This window comes from Salvelinus fontinalis, chromosome 32 (assembly GCF_029448725.1).
Source record: "Salvelinus fontinalis isolate EN_2023a chromosome 32, ASM2944872v1, whole genome shotgun sequence".
Lineage (NCBI taxonomy): Eukaryota > Metazoa > Chordata > Actinopteri > Salmoniformes > Salmonidae > Salvelinus > Salvelinus fontinalis.
In genome coordinates this window covers 37,005,662-37,024,858 of record NC_074696.1, presented here as the reverse complement: position 1 = coordinate 37,024,858, position 19,197 = coordinate 37,005,662, and the positions used below count along the sequence as shown (strand labels likewise).

The 19,197-nt window shown below is 46.7% G+C and overlaps 2 protein-coding genes across 2 annotated transcripts in view; both read right to left on the bottom strand.

Annotated features, from left to right (window-relative positions):
• LOC129831229 (retinoic acid receptor RXR-beta-A-like) overlaps positions 1–1,965 on the bottom strand; it is a 33,253-nt gene extending 31,288 nt beyond the window's left edge. Inside the window, exons 1-2 of the mRNA XM_055894402.1 lie at positions 1,704–1,965; positions 1,051–1,194 (exon numbers count right to left, since the gene is read on the bottom strand). Of these exons, the coding sequence (XP_055750377.1) occupies positions 1,051–1,066 (16 nt within the window). The 5' untranslated portion in view covers positions 1,067–1,194; positions 1,704–1,965. The remainder of the gene's footprint in view (positions 1–1,050; positions 1,195–1,703) is intronic.
• Positions 1,966–5,783: 3,818 nt separating this feature from the next.
• LOC129830593 (chitin synthase chs-1-like) overlaps positions 5,784–19,197 on the bottom strand; it is a 42,358-nt gene continuing 28,944 nt past the window's right edge. Inside the window, 1 exon segment of the mRNA XM_055893154.1 lies at positions 5,784–6,083. Coding sequence (XP_055749129.1) covers positions 5,784–6,083 — 300 coding nt within the window.

The following is a 19,197-nucleotide window of genomic DNA, read 5'->3' as shown; positions in this document are numbered from 1 at the left end:
CTGTCCCCAGTCCACCTGGCTGTGCTGCTGCTCCAGTTTCAACTGTTCTGCCTGCGGCTATGGAACCCTGACCTGTTCACCGGACGTGCTACCTGTCCCAGACCTGCTGTTTTCAACTCTCTAGAGACAGCAGGAGCAGTAGAGATACTCTCAATGATCGGCTATGAAAAGCCAACTGACATTTACTCCTGAGGTGCTGACCTGTTACACCCTTGACAACCACTGTGATTATTATTATTTGACCATGCTGGTCATTTATGAACATTTGAACATCTTGGCCATGTTCTGTTATAATCTCCACCCGGCACAGCCAGAAGAAGACTGGCCACCCCTCATAGCCTGGTTCCTCTCTAGGTTTCTTCCTAGGTTTTTGCCTTTCTAGGGAGTTTTTCCTAGCCACCATGCTTCTACACCTGCATTGCTTGCTGTTTGAGGTTTTAGGCTGGGTTTCTGTACATCACTTTGAGATATCAGCTGATGTAAGAAGGGCTATATAAATTAATTTGATTTGATTTGATACTTGTGTCAGCAGGTGTTTACATGGTTTTAGCATGTGCCAGGTGATAGACATTTCTAATTCAGTACCAGCACTCTAAACAGTTTGGTAAACAATACTTTCCTATTAAATTTCGATCATCTGAAGGACTTACACCACAGACAACCGGCAAATTCAAATATAATTTTATTCAACATTCTGGCTTGAAAGGAACATTTACACAATTTAGCGGTCATTATTTTCAAGCAGTATATACCAATAATTGTGTATTCGATGCTAAATAATCAGACAATTGGGGTGATATGTTTTTTTGTGTAGTTTGTGAGAGCATCCTGGTAGCTATAGCTAACTAAGCTATTCAGCAAGGTAACGTTAGCTTAGTAACTTAAGTTAGTAACTTATGCCTTGAGCCAATGTTTTATTTATTTAACTAGGCAAGTCAAATATTGTTAACAAGCTAACTAGTATAGTTAACCACTGGAACATAAAGACAAAGTGTAAACGTGGCTTGACAGCTAGCGAACTTCATTCGAAAACACCGATGGCCTTCTTACCTCTGCTGTCGCCCATGACTGCCTCCTTGGTGGAAAAGACGCGCTGCGACACCGATAGACGTGCTTCAATCACCCTGCCCAACTCAAGACCGCGGACTGAGTGAGGCCCGGGCCAGAGTTGTTTTTGGCGGACCAAAAACAGGGCTGAAAAAAATCCAAAACAAAATCATGAAATAACAGCCGCAAATGTCTACATTTGGCATCAGACCCGTGCGTTGACAGTTAAGTCTTCCCTAACATGAGCCATGAGGTCCCATTCTCATTAGTGTATGTGTGCATTTTGGCCAAGAAGCATATCGTTTGCTGGCTAACTAGCCTGACTGGGTAACAGAACAAGCTAATAACAAACCACTTAGCTAGCTAACGTCAGCTATCTACAATTACTATCTAACTAGATTGCTAAAAACGCTGAGTCGACAAAATATTAGCCTGTAGACAGTGCAGCCATAAAGGAATGAGCGTTTTGTATCATTGGTACAGCTAGCTGGCTAGCGTAGTGCAACAACCAACCAGAGAACTCGCAGGTGATAACGTTAGTTGGTCAGTTTGGAAACAATTCATATTAGCTATTCATTTCCTCAACAGTAAGATATAACGTTAATGGTAAAACAAACTATGCTATGCATCAACAATAATTATAACCAGCTACTAACGTTATTGATCGTGCAGTTTCTTCGCATGAAAATATATGGTGGTAGGTCAGGCAGGCCACGAGTTCTTCCTCTCTCCCCACTTTCCCTCGTCGTCAGTCCTCCCTTCCCCTGCCCTGCTGCCTGTGGTTGACTGAGTAACGTTAGCTACTGTACCATTGACAGTACAGTCTGAAGAAAATACTATAAATCTGAACGTCTGTAATGAGCATTATGATACATTTACATGACACTTTAATAACATGCAGCCAGGTTCCCCATTAACATTACATGGGGAATATTAACACTGGGGCCTCTCAAGGGTGTGTACTTAGTCGCCTCCTGTATTCTCTGTTCACCCACGACTGCGTGGCCTAACATGACTCCAACACCATCATTAAGTTTGCTGACGACACAACAGTGGTAGGCCTGGTCACAGACAACGATGAGATGGTATAGGGAGGAGGTCAGAGAACTGGCAGTGCGGTGCCAAGACAACAACCTCTCCCTCAATATGAGCAAGACAAAGGAGCTGATCGTGGACTACAGGAAAAGGCTGTCCGATCAGGCCCCCATTAACATCGACGGGGCTGTAGTGGAGCGGGTCGAGAGTTTCAAGTTCCTTGGTGTAAACATCACCAACAAACTATCATGGTCCAAACATACCAAGACAGTCGTGAAGAGGGCACGACAAAACCTTTTCCTCCTCAGGAGACTGAAAAGATTTGGCATGGGTCCCCAGATCCTCAAAAGGTTCTACAGCTGCACCATCGAGAGCATCCTGACCGGTTGTATCACTGCCTGGTATGGCAACTGCTCGGCCCCTGACCGTAAGGTGCTACAGAGAGTAGTGCAAACGGCCCAGTACATCACTAGGGCCAAGCTTCCTGCCATCTAGGACCTATATATAATAGGCGGTGTCAGAGGAAAGCCCATAAAATTGTCAGAGACTCCAGTCACCCAAGTCATAGACTGTTTTCTCTGCTACCGCACTGCAATCGGTACCGGAGCACCAAGTCTAGGACCAAAAGGCTCATCAACAGCTTGTACCCCCAAGCCATTCGACTGCTGAACAATTCATAAAAATTGCCACCAGACAATTTACGTTGACCCACCCCTCCTCCCCTCTTGTACACTACTGCTACCCGCTGTTTGCTTGTTACCTATGCATAGTCACTTTGCCCCCACCTACATGTACAGATTACCTCAACTAGCCTGTACTCCTGCACACTGACTCGGTACCGGTGCCCCCTGTATATAGCCTCGTTATGCTTATTGTGTTACTTTTTATTATTACTTTTTATTTTAGCCTACTTGGTAAATATTTTCCTCTTCTTGAAATGCACTGTTGGTTAAGGGCTTGTAAGTAAGCGTTTCACGGTAAAGTCTACACTTGTTGTATTCAGCGCATGTGGCAAATAAAGTTTGATTTGATTTAAACAATGGTATGTAACTGAATGTCTAGAAAAGTTGGCCAAACTCTAAATATATACTGCTTCTCCAATACAGTGGTTGGTTGTTTAGCAACAAAACTGACGTGTGTAAATGGGGCAGAATAGACGGGGTGGCTTAGATTGTTGACAGCATATTTCATCTCCAATGTTTATTGAAAACATAAATAAATGAACAATGAGCACTAGTCTCTCAAATACATTGTTACAATTCTAACCATATTAGCATAGACTTGACATCAGTCAACACCTCAAAACAAGTCATGGGATTGTAGTGACCTTTCACAGACAGCTGTGTGTTATGAGTTATGCTGTTCATTTGTGTTGTACTTTCATTTTTTTTAGGGGGTGGATCAGCTTTAGTATTGTGGATAGATTGTCGCTTAAATCAATGTAAATGTCTGCATCATTTCCAATCCCCCATATATTTTGGGGGGGTAAATATATATATTCATAAACAATAACACTTAGGCTTCTACTTCCAGCTTATACATACTATATACATTTTACAGACACAATCTATTTTACAATGGTTATATTTTGTTTATTTTTTGTCCTGGCCTTCCTCTATTTCTGATGTCCATCCAGTTTGATTTCTATTTACCATATATTTGTGTTGTGTTGTACTTCTCAGTACCCAGTGTTCGCGGGGTCCGACATGCCAGTCAATTTACTATCTGCCAACCACGGGAATGCCTGGAATGTTCCGGTGCCGGGCATCCTTGTGGTTGGTGGAGCAGCGAGGGGTTTGGAAGGTGGTTGGAGCATCGCAAGAGTTAAATTATGATTATTATATTTTTTATGTAACCTTTTATTTAGCTAGGCAAGTCAGTTAAGAACAATTTCTTATTTACAATGACGGCCAAACCCGGACGACGCTGGGCCAATTGTTCGCCGCCGGATGGGACTCCAAATCACGGCCGGATGTGATACAGCCTGGACCATGCTTAGGCATTGTTCTCGCTCTTTACGTCTGGTCTTAACAAGAGATGGGTCACTGCTGTTTGATACTGTTTTCCTTGGTTTATTTGGTGTGGGCTACGGCCAAACAGTAGCCTGTGTTGAATTTGGTTAATAAACCGGGAATTCGTAAACGCGATAATCTGTCTGGACATTTGCTAATTTATGGATCATCTAGCCAGGTCATTACAGTATCAAGACCAAACTAGATGATAACTTTACAAGTAAAGTTGTGGAGCTTGTTTGAACTCTTTCAATTATTTTTGTGATAATGGAATAAGTTAAAAGTTTTACTATACTATTTAAAGCAAAGCAGTTACATACACTGAGTGTACAAAACATTAGGAACTGCTCTTTCCATGACATAGACTGACCAGGTGAAAGCTATGATCCCTTACTGATGTCACCTGCTAAATCCACTTCAATCAGTGTAGAGGAAGGGGAGGAGACAGGTTAAAGAAGGATTTTTAAGCCTTGAGACAATTGAAACATGGATTGTGTATTTGTGCCATTCAGAGGGTGAATGGGCAAGACAGAAGATTTACGTTTTAAAACTTTGAATGGGGTATGGTAGTAGGTGACAGGTGCACCAGTTTGAGTGTGTCAACCTTATTACTTTGGATTGTGGGGAAGTTGGATCACAAAAATGTCAAAACTACGGTTGCGTGTGAAAGCTGACACGAGACAAAATGATCTTCTGTCAGAAGATGGGAATAAAAGGCATGATCAGAAGGACAACAATCTCAGGAAAACAAAGCAACTCTGAATCAATGTTTTTTTTTAAATAAATGCACGATTTACTTTTGTAAAACATTTGTGTAAATGAAGGTTGATTTTAGTTGTATGATGTAATGATTAGAATGTTTTAGGTTATTATTTGGGGAGAGAAATATTATGGTGCATCTAGTGATGACATCTCTTTTAAAAGTATTTTTGTGGTAAGTTGAACTATTGTAACGCTTGTTCTCCTCCTCTTCGTCCGAAGAGGAGGAGTAGGGATCCGACCAAAATGCAGCGGGTTTTGAGAACATAATGAATTTATTCAACCACGAAGACGAACACGAAACAACACTTGGAATAATTACAAAATAACAAAACGTACGAAGACAGACCTGAAATATACTTACATATAACACGAAGAACGCACAAACAGGTAATGACTACAAACAAAACGCTACAGTCCCGTGTGGTACGAACATTCAATACAGACACGGAAGACAACCACCCACAAACAAACAGTGTGAACACCCTACCTTTATATGGTTCCCAATCAGAGGAAACGACAAACACCTGTCTGATTGAGAACCATATAAGGCTAATTACCAATGGCCTAAACATAGAAACACAAAACATAGAATGCCCACCCCAACTCACGCCCTGACCAACTAAACACATACAAAAATAACAGACAACAGGTCAGGAACGTGACAGAACCCCCCCCTCAAGGTGCGAACTCCGGGCGCACCCCTAAAACTCAAGGGGAGGGTCTGGGTGGGCATCTGTCCGCGGTGGCGGCTCCGGCGCAGGACGAGAACACCACTCCACCATTGTCTTTGTCCTCCTCCTTAGCGTCCTCCGAGTGGCGATCCTCGCCCCCAACCCTGGTCTAGGAACCTTCACACCGGTCCCCCTAGATAGCTCAGGACAGAGAGGTAGCTCAGGACAGAGAGGTAGCTCAGGACAGAGAGGTAGCTCAGGACAGAGGGGTGGCAACTCCGGGCTGGGTGGCAACTCCGGGCTGGGTGGCAACTCCGGGCTGGGTGGCAACTCCGGGCTGGGTGGCAACTCCGGGCTGGGTGGCAACTCCGGGCTGGGTGGCAACTCCGGGCTGGGTGGCAACTCCGGGCTGGAGGGCAGCAACTCCGGGCTGGAGGGCAGCAACTCCGGGCTGGAGGGCAGCAACTCCGGGCTGGAGGGCAGCAACTCCGGGCTGGAGGGCAGCAACTCCGGGCTGGAGGGCAGCAACTCCGGGCTGGAGGGCAGCAACTCCGGGCTGGAGGGCAGCAACTCCGGGCTGGAGGGCAGCTCATGACTGGAAGGCAGCTCATGACTGGAAGGCGACTCATGACTGGAAGGCGACTCATGACTGGAAGGCGACTCATGACTGGAAGGCGACTCATGACTGGAAGGCGACTCATGACTGGAAGGCGACTCATGACTGGAAGGCGACTCATGACTGGAAGGCGACTCATGACTGGAAGGCGACTCATGACTGGAAGGCGACTCATGACTGGAAGGCGACTCATGACTGGAAGGCGACTCATGACTGGAAGGCGACTCTGGCGGATCCTGGCCGGCGGGCTCTGGCGGATCCTGGCCGGCGGGCTCTTGCTGCTCATGGCTGGCTGACGGATCTGGCTGTTCATGGCTGGCTGACGGATCTGGCTGCTCATGGCTGGCTGACGGATCTGGCTGCTCATGGCTGGCTGACGGATCTGGCTGCTCATGGCTGGCTGACGCATCTGGCTGCTCATGGCTGGCTGACGCATCTGGCTGCTCATGGCTGGCTGACGCATCTGGCTGCTCATGGCTGGCTGACGCATCTGGCTGCTCATGGCTGGCTGACGCATCTGGCTGCTCATGGCTGGCTGACGGATCTGGCTGCTCATGGCTGGCTGACGGCTCTGTCTGCTCATGGCTGGCTGACGGCTCTGGCTGCTCATGGCTGGCTGACGGCTCTGGCTGCTCATGGCTGGCTGACGGCTCTGGCTGCTCATGGCTGGCTGACGGCTCTGGCTGATCCTGTCTGGCGGAAGGCTCTGGCGGCTCCTGTCTGGCGGAAGGCTCTGGCGGCTCCTGTCTGGGGGAAGGCTCTGGCGGCTCCTGTCTGGGGGAAGGCTCTGGCGGCTCCTGTCTGGCGGAAGGCTCTGGCGGCTCCTGTCTGGCGGACGGCTCATGGCAGACGGGCGGCTTTGCAGGCTCAGTACAGACGGGCGGCTTTGAAGGCTCAGTACAGACGGGCAGTTCATGCGACGCTTTGCAGACGGACAGGTCAAGCGCCGTTGGACAGACGGGCAGTTCAGGCGCCGTTGGGCAGACGGGCAGTTCAGGCGCCGTTGGGCAGACGGCAGACTCTGGCCGGCTGAGACGCACTGTAGGCCTGGTGTGTGGTGCCGGAACTGGAGGCACCGGGCTAAGGACACGCACCTTCAGGCTAGTGCGGGGAACAACAACAGGGCACACTGGACTCTCAAGGCGTACTATAGGCCTGGTGCCTGATACCGGCACTGGTGGTACCGGGCTGAGGGCACGCACATCATGGCGAGTACGGGGAGAAGGAACAGTGCGTACAGGGCTCTGGAGACGCACATGAGGCTTAGTGCGTGGTGCCAGCACTGGTGGTACTAGGCTGGAGACACGTATCTCAGGGCTAGTGCGGGGAGCAGTAACAGGACGCACAGGAGTCTGGAGACGCACAGGAGGCTTGGTGCGTGGTGTAGGCACTGTCTTAACCAGACGGCTAGCACGCACCTCAGGACGAGTATGGAGAGCTGTTCCCAGTGACATTAACTCACCAATACGTTCATTCGGACGGATGCCGTGCCTCATGCACCAAACCAGTACATCCCTCATATCTTTCTCCTTCAATTTCTCCATTAGCTCTTTTACTGTCTCTGCGTTACTCACCTCCAAATCCGCCCTCACCGGCTCCTTATGTAAAGCAGGAGGAGTTGGCTCAAGTCCCCTGACTGACCCAACTATATACCCCGAGAGCCCCCGCCCCCCCCAAGAAATTTTTGGGTTTGACTTGTGGGCTTCCAGCCTTGTTTCCGTGCTGCTTCCTCATATCGCCGCCTCTCCGCTTTCGCTGCCTCCAGCTCCGCTTTGGGGCGGCGACACTCCTCTGGTTCTGCCCAGGGTCCTTCTCCGTCTAGGATTTCCTCCCATGTCCATTCCTCCTTGTACACCTGCTGCTGTCCGTTAACCCGCTGCTTGATCCTTCGTTGGTGGGTGGTTCTGTAACGCTTGTTCTCCTCCTCTTCGTCCGAAGAGGAGGAGTAGGGATCCGACCAAAATGCAGCGGGTTTTGAGAACATAATGAATTTATTCAACCACGAAGACGAAACACTTGGAATAATTACAAAATAACAAAACGAACGAAGACAGACCTGAAATAGAGTACTTACATATAACACGAAGAACGCACAAACAGGTAATGACTACAAACAAAACGCTACAGTCCCGTGTGGTATGAACATTCAATACAGACACGGAAGACAACCACCCACAAACAAACAGTGTGAACACCCTACCTTTATATGGTTCCCAATCAGAGGAAACGACAAACACCTGTCTCTGATTGAGAACCATATAAGGCTAATTACCAATGGCCTAAACATAGAAACACAAAACATAGAATGCCCACCCCAACTCACGCCCTGACCAACTAAACACATACAAAAATAACAGACAACAGGTCAGGAACGTGACAACTATGTAGAATAGGTTTGTATGTAGACCTACTGCTAGCTAGCTGTAAGTCTAATTAATAAACTCATTAGGCTAACAATGATTACTGAAAAGTACATTTCATGAAGAAAATGTGGTGCGCTTGCTAGCTTGTTTTTTTTAATGTGATTTGGTGACTGGTTATAGTTCAAAAGGTAGGTAGATAGGATAGCCTGAATATGTGAAAGTTGGTTTGGTGTCTAGTTTGAACGGTTAAAGAGTTAAATGTTTTATTGTTGTCCTGTAAATGGTTCAGTGCCTATAATTTAGGCTGTGTGTAGAATGGGGCATAAAGGAAATTACCTCTACTACTAGATTATAGTGATAAGGAAAACAGCATACAAATTTGGCTTGTGTATTCATTTGCCTATAACTAATCATAATTCCATTATGTTTACATAAAAACGAGAATACTTCAAAATGAGAAGATCCTGCCATGGAAAAGACAACAGGTTGGACATAAAGTGTAAAGGAGGGGAAATAACTCACACCATGCAGCAGGACACCTTCAGCCGTGTTGTCTTTGTAATGCAGGTTTGATAGTTATATTTTCAATAATGAATGGTTAGCTATTATGTGACAATTAGATCAAAAGCTCTATTTTATTTTTTGGTGTAGATGGCCAAGGAAGTTGCACAGAACTTCCCCAACATCCCCTCCCAAATTGATGTAGAACCTTCAAAAACACATGGAGCAACTGCGAAAAGAAATGCCTGAGGATATACTAAAAATGTCTGGTAATGGCATTTAATTCAAAGTAAATGTAAATTCTTTATTGTTATGTAGTTGTGTGGGACAGCCATATGTTCAGTTCATGCCTATGATTTCAGAGTTCAACGAAGCCAACACCTGCTTCATGTGTGCCACTGATAAAGAACCTGGATGTGGCCCAAAGACTGACTGGGTTAGTAACTTTATTTAACATGTTAATAATCTCTTATTAACAGTTGTCTTAACAGTAAGACAATTTATGATATAACACAATGGATGGCTAATCCGTCATTCATCGTACTGCATTGATATTATTTATAACGTGTTACGCTTTGTTTTGTTTTAGATTTTTTTGCATGCCAACGGTGGTTCCATGTGCCGTAACTAGGAATGAAGACAAAAGAGTTCAACAGAGTAATGAACACAAACTGGAAGTGCAGTCTGAGATGTACATCAACCAGGGATAAAGAGAAAGTTAACACTGTGATATGTTTCATACTTATTTGAAGTTAACTGTTTGTTGACATTTTGGAAAAGATTAAAGGTCTCCAATTTCTGTTTAATTTGTCTATTACATTTTTTTTCATTGATTTACTGGCCACAATTACTATGGTTACATGTTCAGTATATGTATTGACCAGCAAACCCACTGCAGCCTACCTCACTAGCTCACTCTCCATCCCTGCTTTGGACAATTAATAGCATGACTCTCATACTTTGCCCTTTATGGTTGATATTAACGACGAAAGGAGAAATGATCTGTCTCTCTACTATTGTGTACCGTTGTTAAATACTGTGGAAAAATAAAAAAACGGGAAAATAAGTACTTAGAACTACCAATTATTATAGATAAATATTAAAGAAAAGGGTAAACAAAACACTGGACTGAACCCCCTAATTGTCAAACTAATATTAATGTACAACAATATAGAAGAGACATAACTAGAGGTTATGCAAAATGGGTGTATATCCACTGCACACTTCTTAGGTGTGTAATTTATTTTTACATTTATTTAACTAGGCAAGTCAGTTAAGAACAAATTATTATTTTCAATAACAGCCTAGGAACAGTGGGTTAACTGCCTTGTTCAGGGGCAGAACGACAGATTTGTACCTTGTTAGCTCGGGGATTTGAACTTGCAACCTTTCGGTTACTAGTCCAATGCTCTAACCACTAGGCTACGCTGCCACCCCATTGACATGACCAAGGAGCTATTAATATGTAAAATTATGAAAAATGTACGTTACACCACATGATTTTACAGTACACAAACAAGAGTGTGCAATATAGAAGGGTACATTCTGCACCATGTTTGAAGTCACTAGGTCACATGATCAATGAGCTATTGAAATTCTAAATGTTGAAAAATTCATGTAAAATCTTGTGAGATGAAAATTTACAAACTAAAGGGTGTGCAATATGTAGACCCACTGAGTGGACATTCTGAACCTTGATTGAAGTCACTAGGTCACATGACCAAGGAGCTACTGAAATTTTACATTTAGAAAAATTCATGTAAAATCTTGTGAGATGAAAATGGACAAACTAAAAGGTGTGCAATATAGAAGGGTAGTCAGTGGACATTCTGAACCTTGTTTGAGTCCAGTAGGTCATATGATCAATGAGCTATTGGAATTAAAAATTGTAAATCATTTAAAATAGTGAGAGATGTAAATTGACAAAAAATAAACGTGTGCAATGTGTGTCTATGCCATCGGGTTAGCTAGAACCAGTTTTAGGCGTAATAGCTATTGAAATGTGAAAAATTTGATTTGTCACTATGTTGACGGTCCCTAACTGCTGTTGATGGATGGAAGTCAAACTACAGGCGAATAACCAACCTGAAACTGTTTTACCTCGGTCATTAAAACATGGACCAGCGGAGAAGCGTGCGGCCTTCATTCGCTTTTCAAGTGCATACTGATGAAGTATTTTTTCCCCTGCCTCTGTTCCTGCCTATTTAATAATGGGCCATTCTAAATCGAAACTAATTTGACATATTACTAAAGACTAGATTCAATTTAGAATAGTCTGATGGGTGAAAATGTGATAATTTGATGAGAGAACAGTTTGAGTCAAGGACGCTTTTTCCCGACTTTCTCAAATCATCAATAGCCTATAGTCGCATCATGCAGCCCATTTATGTTTTGATTTCTAAGACATACTAAGGTTTGTATCAACTAAAGTTGCCATGTAACTCTAAATAATGTGTATAGGACCTGTTTCAAATGATCACTTTGACGCTCAACATAGAGGAAGGCCCTAAAAAGTGTCAGACTTCAGCCACCCTAGTCGTAGTCTGGGGCAAAGTGACTATTGTGAGGATCTGTGTTTTATGCACGATAGCCCGCCACCACATCATTTGTGATTGAATATTGTATGCTGTATCTGCTTTGTGCATGAGTGCCTGTGTGTGTGTGCTGGAAGTAACATTTTTCCCCAGATAGTGTGCTGAGAAGCTGTGGTTAACCTTGAGCGAGAACAGTATGCTTTTTATGCAGGTGCAAATAGCCCAACAGTGTTACAAAACTGTCTGACCTCAGTCTCTAGGGTGTGGGAGCGTAATCTACACAGCAACAGCGCCGGACACCAAGGTGAGACCAGAGAGGCTGGGACCAGCCTGAGCGCCGGCGATAGGCTGAGCAAGTTTAAACCACGCTCAGCCTCTACTGTGATAGGCCAACAGACGGGTTGGAATTACTTCTGTCAAAGTATAATAACTGTTGTTTGTACACATTTGATCAGTTCTCTGCTTTACCCTGCGTGGTGATACAGTGAACACGTATATACGAAAATTGCATTTACCATTTATTGCTTATGTTAAATAAAAATACTTAAAGTATATTCGGTAGGGGGCCTCCCGGGTGGCGCAGTGGTCTAGGGAACTGCCTCGCAGTGCTAGCTGCGCCACCAGAGTCTCTCGGTTCGCACTCTGTCGCAGCCGGCCTCGACCGGGAGGTCCGTGGGGCGACGCACAATTGGCCTAGCGTTGTCCGGGTTAGGGAGGGTTTGGGATATCCTTGTCTCATCGCGCTCCAGCGACTCCTGTGGCGGGCGGGCGCAGTGCGCGCTAACCAAGGAGGCCAGGAGCACGGTGTTTCCTCCGACACATTGGTGCGGCTGGCTTCCGGGTTGGAGGCGCGCTGTGTTAAGAAGCAGTGCGGCTTGGTTGGGTTGTGCTTCGGAGGACGCATGGCTTTCGACCTGATGAGACGGCCTATAGATGAGACGGCCTATATGGAGGAGGTCAGAGAACTGGCAGTGTGGTGCCAGGACAACAACCTCTCCCTCAATGTGAGCAAGATAAAGGAGCTGATCGTGCTGCTCTGACAGCTGGTGCTTAAATCTTGTGAGGGAGATATGAGTCTCCAGCTTCAGTGATTTTTGTAGTTTGTTCCAGTCATTGGCAGCAGAGAATTGGAAGGAAAGGCGCCCAAAGGAGGAATTGGCTTTGGGGGTGACCAGTGAGATATACCTGCTGGAGCGCGTGCTACGAGTGGGTGCTGCTATGGTGACAAGTGAGCTGAGATAAGGCGGTGCTTTACCTAGCAGAGACTTGTAGATAACCTGTAGCCAGTGGGTTTGGCGACGAGTATGAAGCGAGGGCCAACCAACGAGAGCGTACAGGTCGCAGTGGTGGGTAGTGTAGCCTGTGATAGCCTGCATCCAACTGTGATAGCCTGCATCCAATATGTTGAGTAGAGTGTTGGAGGCTATTTTATAGATGACATCGCCCAAGTCGAGGATCGGTAGGATGGTCAGTTTTACTAGGGTATGTTTGGCAGCATGAGTGAAGGATGCTTTGTTGTGATATAGGAAGCCGATTTAATTTTGGATTGGAGATGCTTAATGTGAGTCTGGAAGGAGAGTTTACAGTCTAACCAGACACCAAGGTATTTGTAGTTGTCCACGCATTCTAAGTCAAAGCTGTCCAGAATAGTGACGCTGGACGGGCGGGCAGGTGCGAGCAGTGATCGATTGAATAGCATGCATTTAGGTTTACTTGCATTTAAGAGCAGTTGGAGGCCACGGAAGGAGAGTTGTATGGCATTGAAGCTCATCTGGAGGTTAGTTAACACAGTGTCCAAGGAGGGGCCAGAGTATACAGAATGGTGTCGTCTGCGTAGAGGTGGATCAGAGAATCACCAGCAGCAAGAGCGACATCATTGATGTTTACAGAGAAGAGAGTCGGCCCGAGAATTAAACCCCGTGGCACCCCCATAGAGACTGCCAGAGGTCCGGACAACAGGACCTCCGATTTGACACACTGAACTCTATCTGAGAAGTAGTAAGCCAGGCGAGGCAATCATTTGAGAAACCAAGGCTGTTGAGTCTGCCAATAAGAATGTGGGGATTGACAGAGTCGAAAGGCTTGGCCAGGTAGATGAATACGGCTGCACAGTAATGTGTCTTATCGACGGTGGTTATGATGTCGTTTAGGACCTTGAGCGTGGCTGAGGTGCACCCATGACCAGCTCTGAAACCAGATTGCATAGCGGAGAAGGTACGGTGGGATTCGAAATGGTCGGTAATATGTTTGTTAACTTGGCTTTCGAAGACCTTAGAAAGACAGGGTAGGATAAATATAGGTCTGTAGCAGTTTGGGTCTAGAGTGTCACCCCCTTTGAAGACGGGGATGACCGTGGCAGCTTTCCAATCTTTGGGAATCTCAGACGATACGAAAGGGAGGTTGAACAGGCTAGTAATAGGGGTTGCAACAATTTCAGCAGATAATTTTAGAAAGAGAGGGTCCAGATTGTCTAGCCCGGCTGATTTGTAGAGGTCCAGATTTTGCAGCTCTTTCAGAACATCAGCTATCTGGATTTGGGTGAAGGAGAAATGGTGGGGGCTTTGGCGGGTTGCTGTGGAGGGTTGACCGGGGCATGGCCAGCCATAGAGAAATGCTTATTGTAGGTCCGTTATGCTCTGGTTTGAGTCACGTTTTACGAACTGGCGAGAGCTTTCCGAGCTAAAGGTTAGCTGATGACGACTAGCAGTGGTTTGCTGACTGATAGCTGGTAGCTAGTTAGCTGGCTAGCTTCAGTTGAGGGATTCCAGATCCGAAGTAAATAGAAATACTTTAGGGGAAAAAAACTGATCCACGCCACATTGGGTGAGGCGGGTTGCAGGAGAGTATTTAGAAGTTGAGGTTTAGGAAAATATTTTTTTAAAGATATGCGAAGAAAAATATATATACAAGGGACACGACAAGACAAAGACGTCTGACTACTAAGCCATCTTGGATTTTTTAGGGAGCAGGACGTAAAATAATAATAATTTGTTCTTAACTGACTTGCCTAGTTAAATAAAGGTTAAATAAAAAAATATTAAATAATGTAAGTGTACAGCCAAAATCTGAGCATAGAAATGTATATCCATCTCTGTCAAAGTATAAAACCGCTCGCATCAGGTGCGCGTTTGAGAATGGTGTTCTCACGTAATAGCATTTTGGAATGTCCACGCATATGGCCGAGACGAGTGAACACATTGTTGAGCTTGGAATGGGAATTATTCATAGTTTATCAAGCTGAATGTTGTGATTTGTTTCATCAGCCTCATCTTTGTGTTTAAACATTTTATTATGGAACCACTGTTGTATGCATTTGACATTTTTCTGGCCTATTGTCCCGCAACTGTCCCAAAGTCTGTTTTGAAGCGTCCCAGACATATTTTTTAACGTCCCCGGGACGATAAAAAATTTGAGCCCTGGTTGTATGTGATCCAGAATCTGATTCCACCAACATACACAAGGTGAAGGTAAAAAAGCCAAAATACACACACCTACAGCATGTATGTCATGTTTTGTCTTTGATCATCATGTCTTGTCCCTGTGCTTCCCTCTGCTGGTCTTATTTGGTTCTTTCCCTCTTTCTATCCCTCTCTCTCCCCCTCCCTCTCTTCCTCTCTCGCTCTCTCTCTCTATCGTTCCGTTCCTGCTCCCAGCTGTTTCTCGTTCTCCTAACTACCTCTTTTACTCTTTCACACCTGTCCCCTATTTTGCCCTCTGATTAGAGTCCCTATTTCTCCCTCTGTTTTCCGCTTCTGTCCTTGTCGGATTCTTGTTTGATGTTTGCTGTTCCGTGTCCTTGTTCCGCCCTGTCGTGTTTTTGCCTTCTTCAGATGCTGCGTGTGAGCAGGCGTCTATGTCAGCTACGGCCTGTGCCTTCCTGAAGCGACCTGCAGTCTGTGGTCGCGTCTCCAGTCGTTCATCTCTACTGACGAGAGGATTGAGAATCATTGTTTGTTTAAGACTGGAATAAAGACTCTGTTTCTATTACGTCGCTTTTGGGTCCTCATTCATCAGCATAACAGAAGAATCCGACCAAGAATGGACCCAGCGACTACGGATTCTCGCAACACTGCCGTCGAGATCCAGGGAGCAATGCTCGGCAGACACGAGCAGGAATTGTCTGCTGCTCGTCATGCCGTTGAGACCCTGGCCGCTCATGTCTCCGATCTCTCAGGACAGTTTCAGAGTCTTCGTCTCGTGCCACCAGCTACTTCCTGGTCATCCGAGTCTCCGGAACCTAGGGTTAATAACCCACCATGTTACTCTGGGCAGCCCACTGAGTGTCGCTCCTTTCTCACCCAGTGTGATATTGTGTTCTCTCTCCAGCCCAACACATACTCAGGAGAGAGAGCTCGGATCGCTTACGTCATATCACTCCTTACTGGTCGGGCTCGGGAGTGGGGCACAGCTATCTGGGAGGCAAGGGCTGAGTGTTCTAACGTTTATCAGAACTTTAAGGAGGAGATGATACGGGTTTTTGATCGTTCAGTTTTTGGGAAGGAGGCTTCCAGGGCCCTGGCTTCCCTATGTCAAGGTGATCGATCCATAACGGATTACTCTATAGAGTTTCGCACTCTTGCTGCATCCAGTGACTGGAACGAGCCGGCGTTGCTCGCTCGTTTTCTGGAGGGACTCCACGCTGAGGTTAAGGATGAGATTCTCTCCCGGGAGGTTCCTTCCAGCGTGGACTCTTTGATTGCACTCGCCATCCGCATAGAACGACGGGTAGATCTTCGTCACCGAGCTCGTGGAAGAGAGCTCGCGTTAACGGTGTTTCCCCTCTCCGCATCTCAACCATCTCCTCCCATCGGCTCAGAGACTGAGCCCATGCAGCTGGGAGGTATTCGCGTCTCGACTAAGGAGAGGGAACGGAGAATCACCAACCGCCTTTGCCTCTATTGCGGTTCTGCTGGACATTTTGTCATGTCATGTCCAGTAAAGGGCCAGGGCTCATCAGTAAGCGGAGGGCTGCTGGTGAGCGCTACTACTCAGGTCTCTCCATCAAGATCCTGTACTACCTTGTCGGTCCATCTACGCTGGACCGGTTCGGCTGCTTCCTGCAGTGCCTTGATAGACTCTGGGGCTGAGGGTTGTTTTATGGACGAAGCATGGGCTCGGAAACATGACATTCCTCTCAGACAGTTAGGGAAGGCCACGCTCATGTTCGCCTTAGATGGTAGTCCTCTCCCCAGTATCAGATGTGAGACACTACCTTTAACCCTCACAGTATCTGGTAACCACAGTGAGACCATTTCCTTTTTGATTTTTCGTTCACCTTTTACACCTGTCGTTTTGGGTCATCCCTGGCTAGTATGTCATAATCCTTCTATTAATTGGTCTAGTAATTCTATCCTATCCTGGAACGTTTCTTGTCATGTGAAGTGTTTAATGTCTGCTATCCCTCCTGTTTCTTCTGTCCCCTCTACTCAGGAGGAACCTGGTGATTTGACAGGAGTGCCGGAGGAATATCATGATCTACGCACGGTCTTCAGTCGGTCCAGAGCCAGCTCTCTTCCTCCTCACCGGTCGTATGATTGTTGTATTGATCTCCTTCCGGGGACCACTCCCCCTCGGGGTAGACTATTCTCTCTGTCGGCTCCCGAACGTAAGGCTCTCGAGGATTATCTGTCTGTTTCTCTCGACGCCGGTACCGTGGTGCCTTCTTCCTCTCCCGCCGGAGCGGGGTTTTTCTTTGTTAAGAAGAAGGACGGTACTCTGCGCCCCTGCGTGGATTATCGAGGGCTGAATGACATAACGGTTAAGAATCGTTCTCCGCTTCCCCTTATGTCGTCAGCCTTCGAGATTCTGCAGGGAGCCAGGTTCTTTACTAAGTTGGACCTTCGTAACGCTTACCATCTCGTACGCATCAGAGAGGGGGACGAGTGGAAAACGGCGTTTAACACTCCGTTAGGGCATTTTGAATAACGGGTTCTGCCGTTCGGTCTCGCTAATGCTCCAGCTGTTTTTCAGGCATTAGTTAATGATGTACTGAGAGACATGCTGAACATCTTTGTTTTCGTTTACCTTGACGATATCCTGATTTTTTCACCGTCACTCGAGATTCATGTTCAGCACATTCGACGTGTACTCCAGCGCCTTTTAGAGAATTGTCTCTACGTGAAGGCTGAGAAGTGCGCCTTTCATGTCTCCTCTGTCACATTTCTCCGTTCTGTTATTTCCGCTGAGGGCATTCAGATGGATCCCGCTAAGGTCCAGTCTGTCAGCGATTGGCCCGTTCCTAAGTCACGTGTCGAGTTACAGCGCTTTCTCGGTTTCGCTAATTTCTATCGGCGTTTCATTCGTAATTTCGGTCAAGTGGCTGCCCCTCTCACAGCTTTGACTTCTGTCAAGACTTGCTTTAAGTGGTCCGGTTCCGCCCAGGGAGCTTTTGATCTCCTCAAGAAGCGTTTTACATCCGCCCCTAACCTTGTTACTCCTGACGTCACTAAACAATTCATTGTCGAGGTTGACGCTTCAGAGGTGGGCGTGGGAGCCATTCTGTCCCAGTGCTTCCAGTCTGACGACAAGGTCCATCCTTGCGCTTACTTTTCTCATCGCCTGTCGCCATCGGAACGCAACTATGATGTGGGTAACCGCGAACTGCTCGCCATCCGCTTAGCCATAGGCGAATGGCGACAGTGGTTGGAGGGGGCGACCGTTCCTTTTGTCGTTTGGACTGACCATAAGAACCTTGAGTACATCCGTTCTGTCAAACGACTTAATGCACGTCAAGCTCGTTGGGCGTTGTTTTTCGCTCGTTTCGAGTTCGTGATTTCCTATCGCCCGGGAAATAAGAACACCAAGCCTGATGCCTTATCCCGTCTCTTTAGTTCTCCTGTGGCTTCTACCGACCCCGAGGGGATTCTCCCTGAAGGGCGTGTTGTCGGGTTGACTGTCTGGGGAATTGAGAGACAGGTAAAGCAAGCACTCACTCACACTGCGTCGCCGCGCGCTTGTCCTAGTAACCTTCTGTTCGTTCCTGTCTCTACTCGTCTGGCTGTTCTTCAGTGGGCTCATTCTGCCAAGTTAGCTGGCCACCCCGGCGTTCGGGGTACGCTTGCTTCTATTCGCCAGCGGTTTTGGTGGCCTACTCAGGAGCGGGACACGCGCCGTTTCGTGGCTGCTTGTTCGGACTGCGCGCAGACTAAGTCAGGTAACTCTCCTCCTGCCAGTCGTCTCAGACCGCTTCCCATTCCTTCTCGACCATGGTCTCACATCGCCTTAGACTTTATTACCGGTCTGCCTTCGTCTGCGGGGAAGACTGTGATTCTTACGGTTATCGATAGGTTCTCTAAGGCGGCACATTTCATTCCCCTCGCTAAGCTTCCTTCCGCTAAGGAGACGGCACAAATCATCATTGAGAATGTGTTCAGAATTCATGGCCTCCCGTTAGACGCCGTTTCAGACAGAGGCCCGCAATTCACGTCACAGTTTTGGAGGGAGTTCTGTCGATTGATTGGTGCTTCCGTCAGTCTCTCTTCCGGGTTTCATCCCCAGTCTAACGGTCAAGCAGAAAGGGCCAATCAGTCGATTGGTCGCATATTACGCAGCCTTTCGTTTCGAAACCCTGCGTCTTGGGCAGAACAGCTCCCCTGGGCTGAGTACGCTCACAACTCGCTTCCTTCGTCTGCTACCGGGCTATCTCCGTTTCAGAGT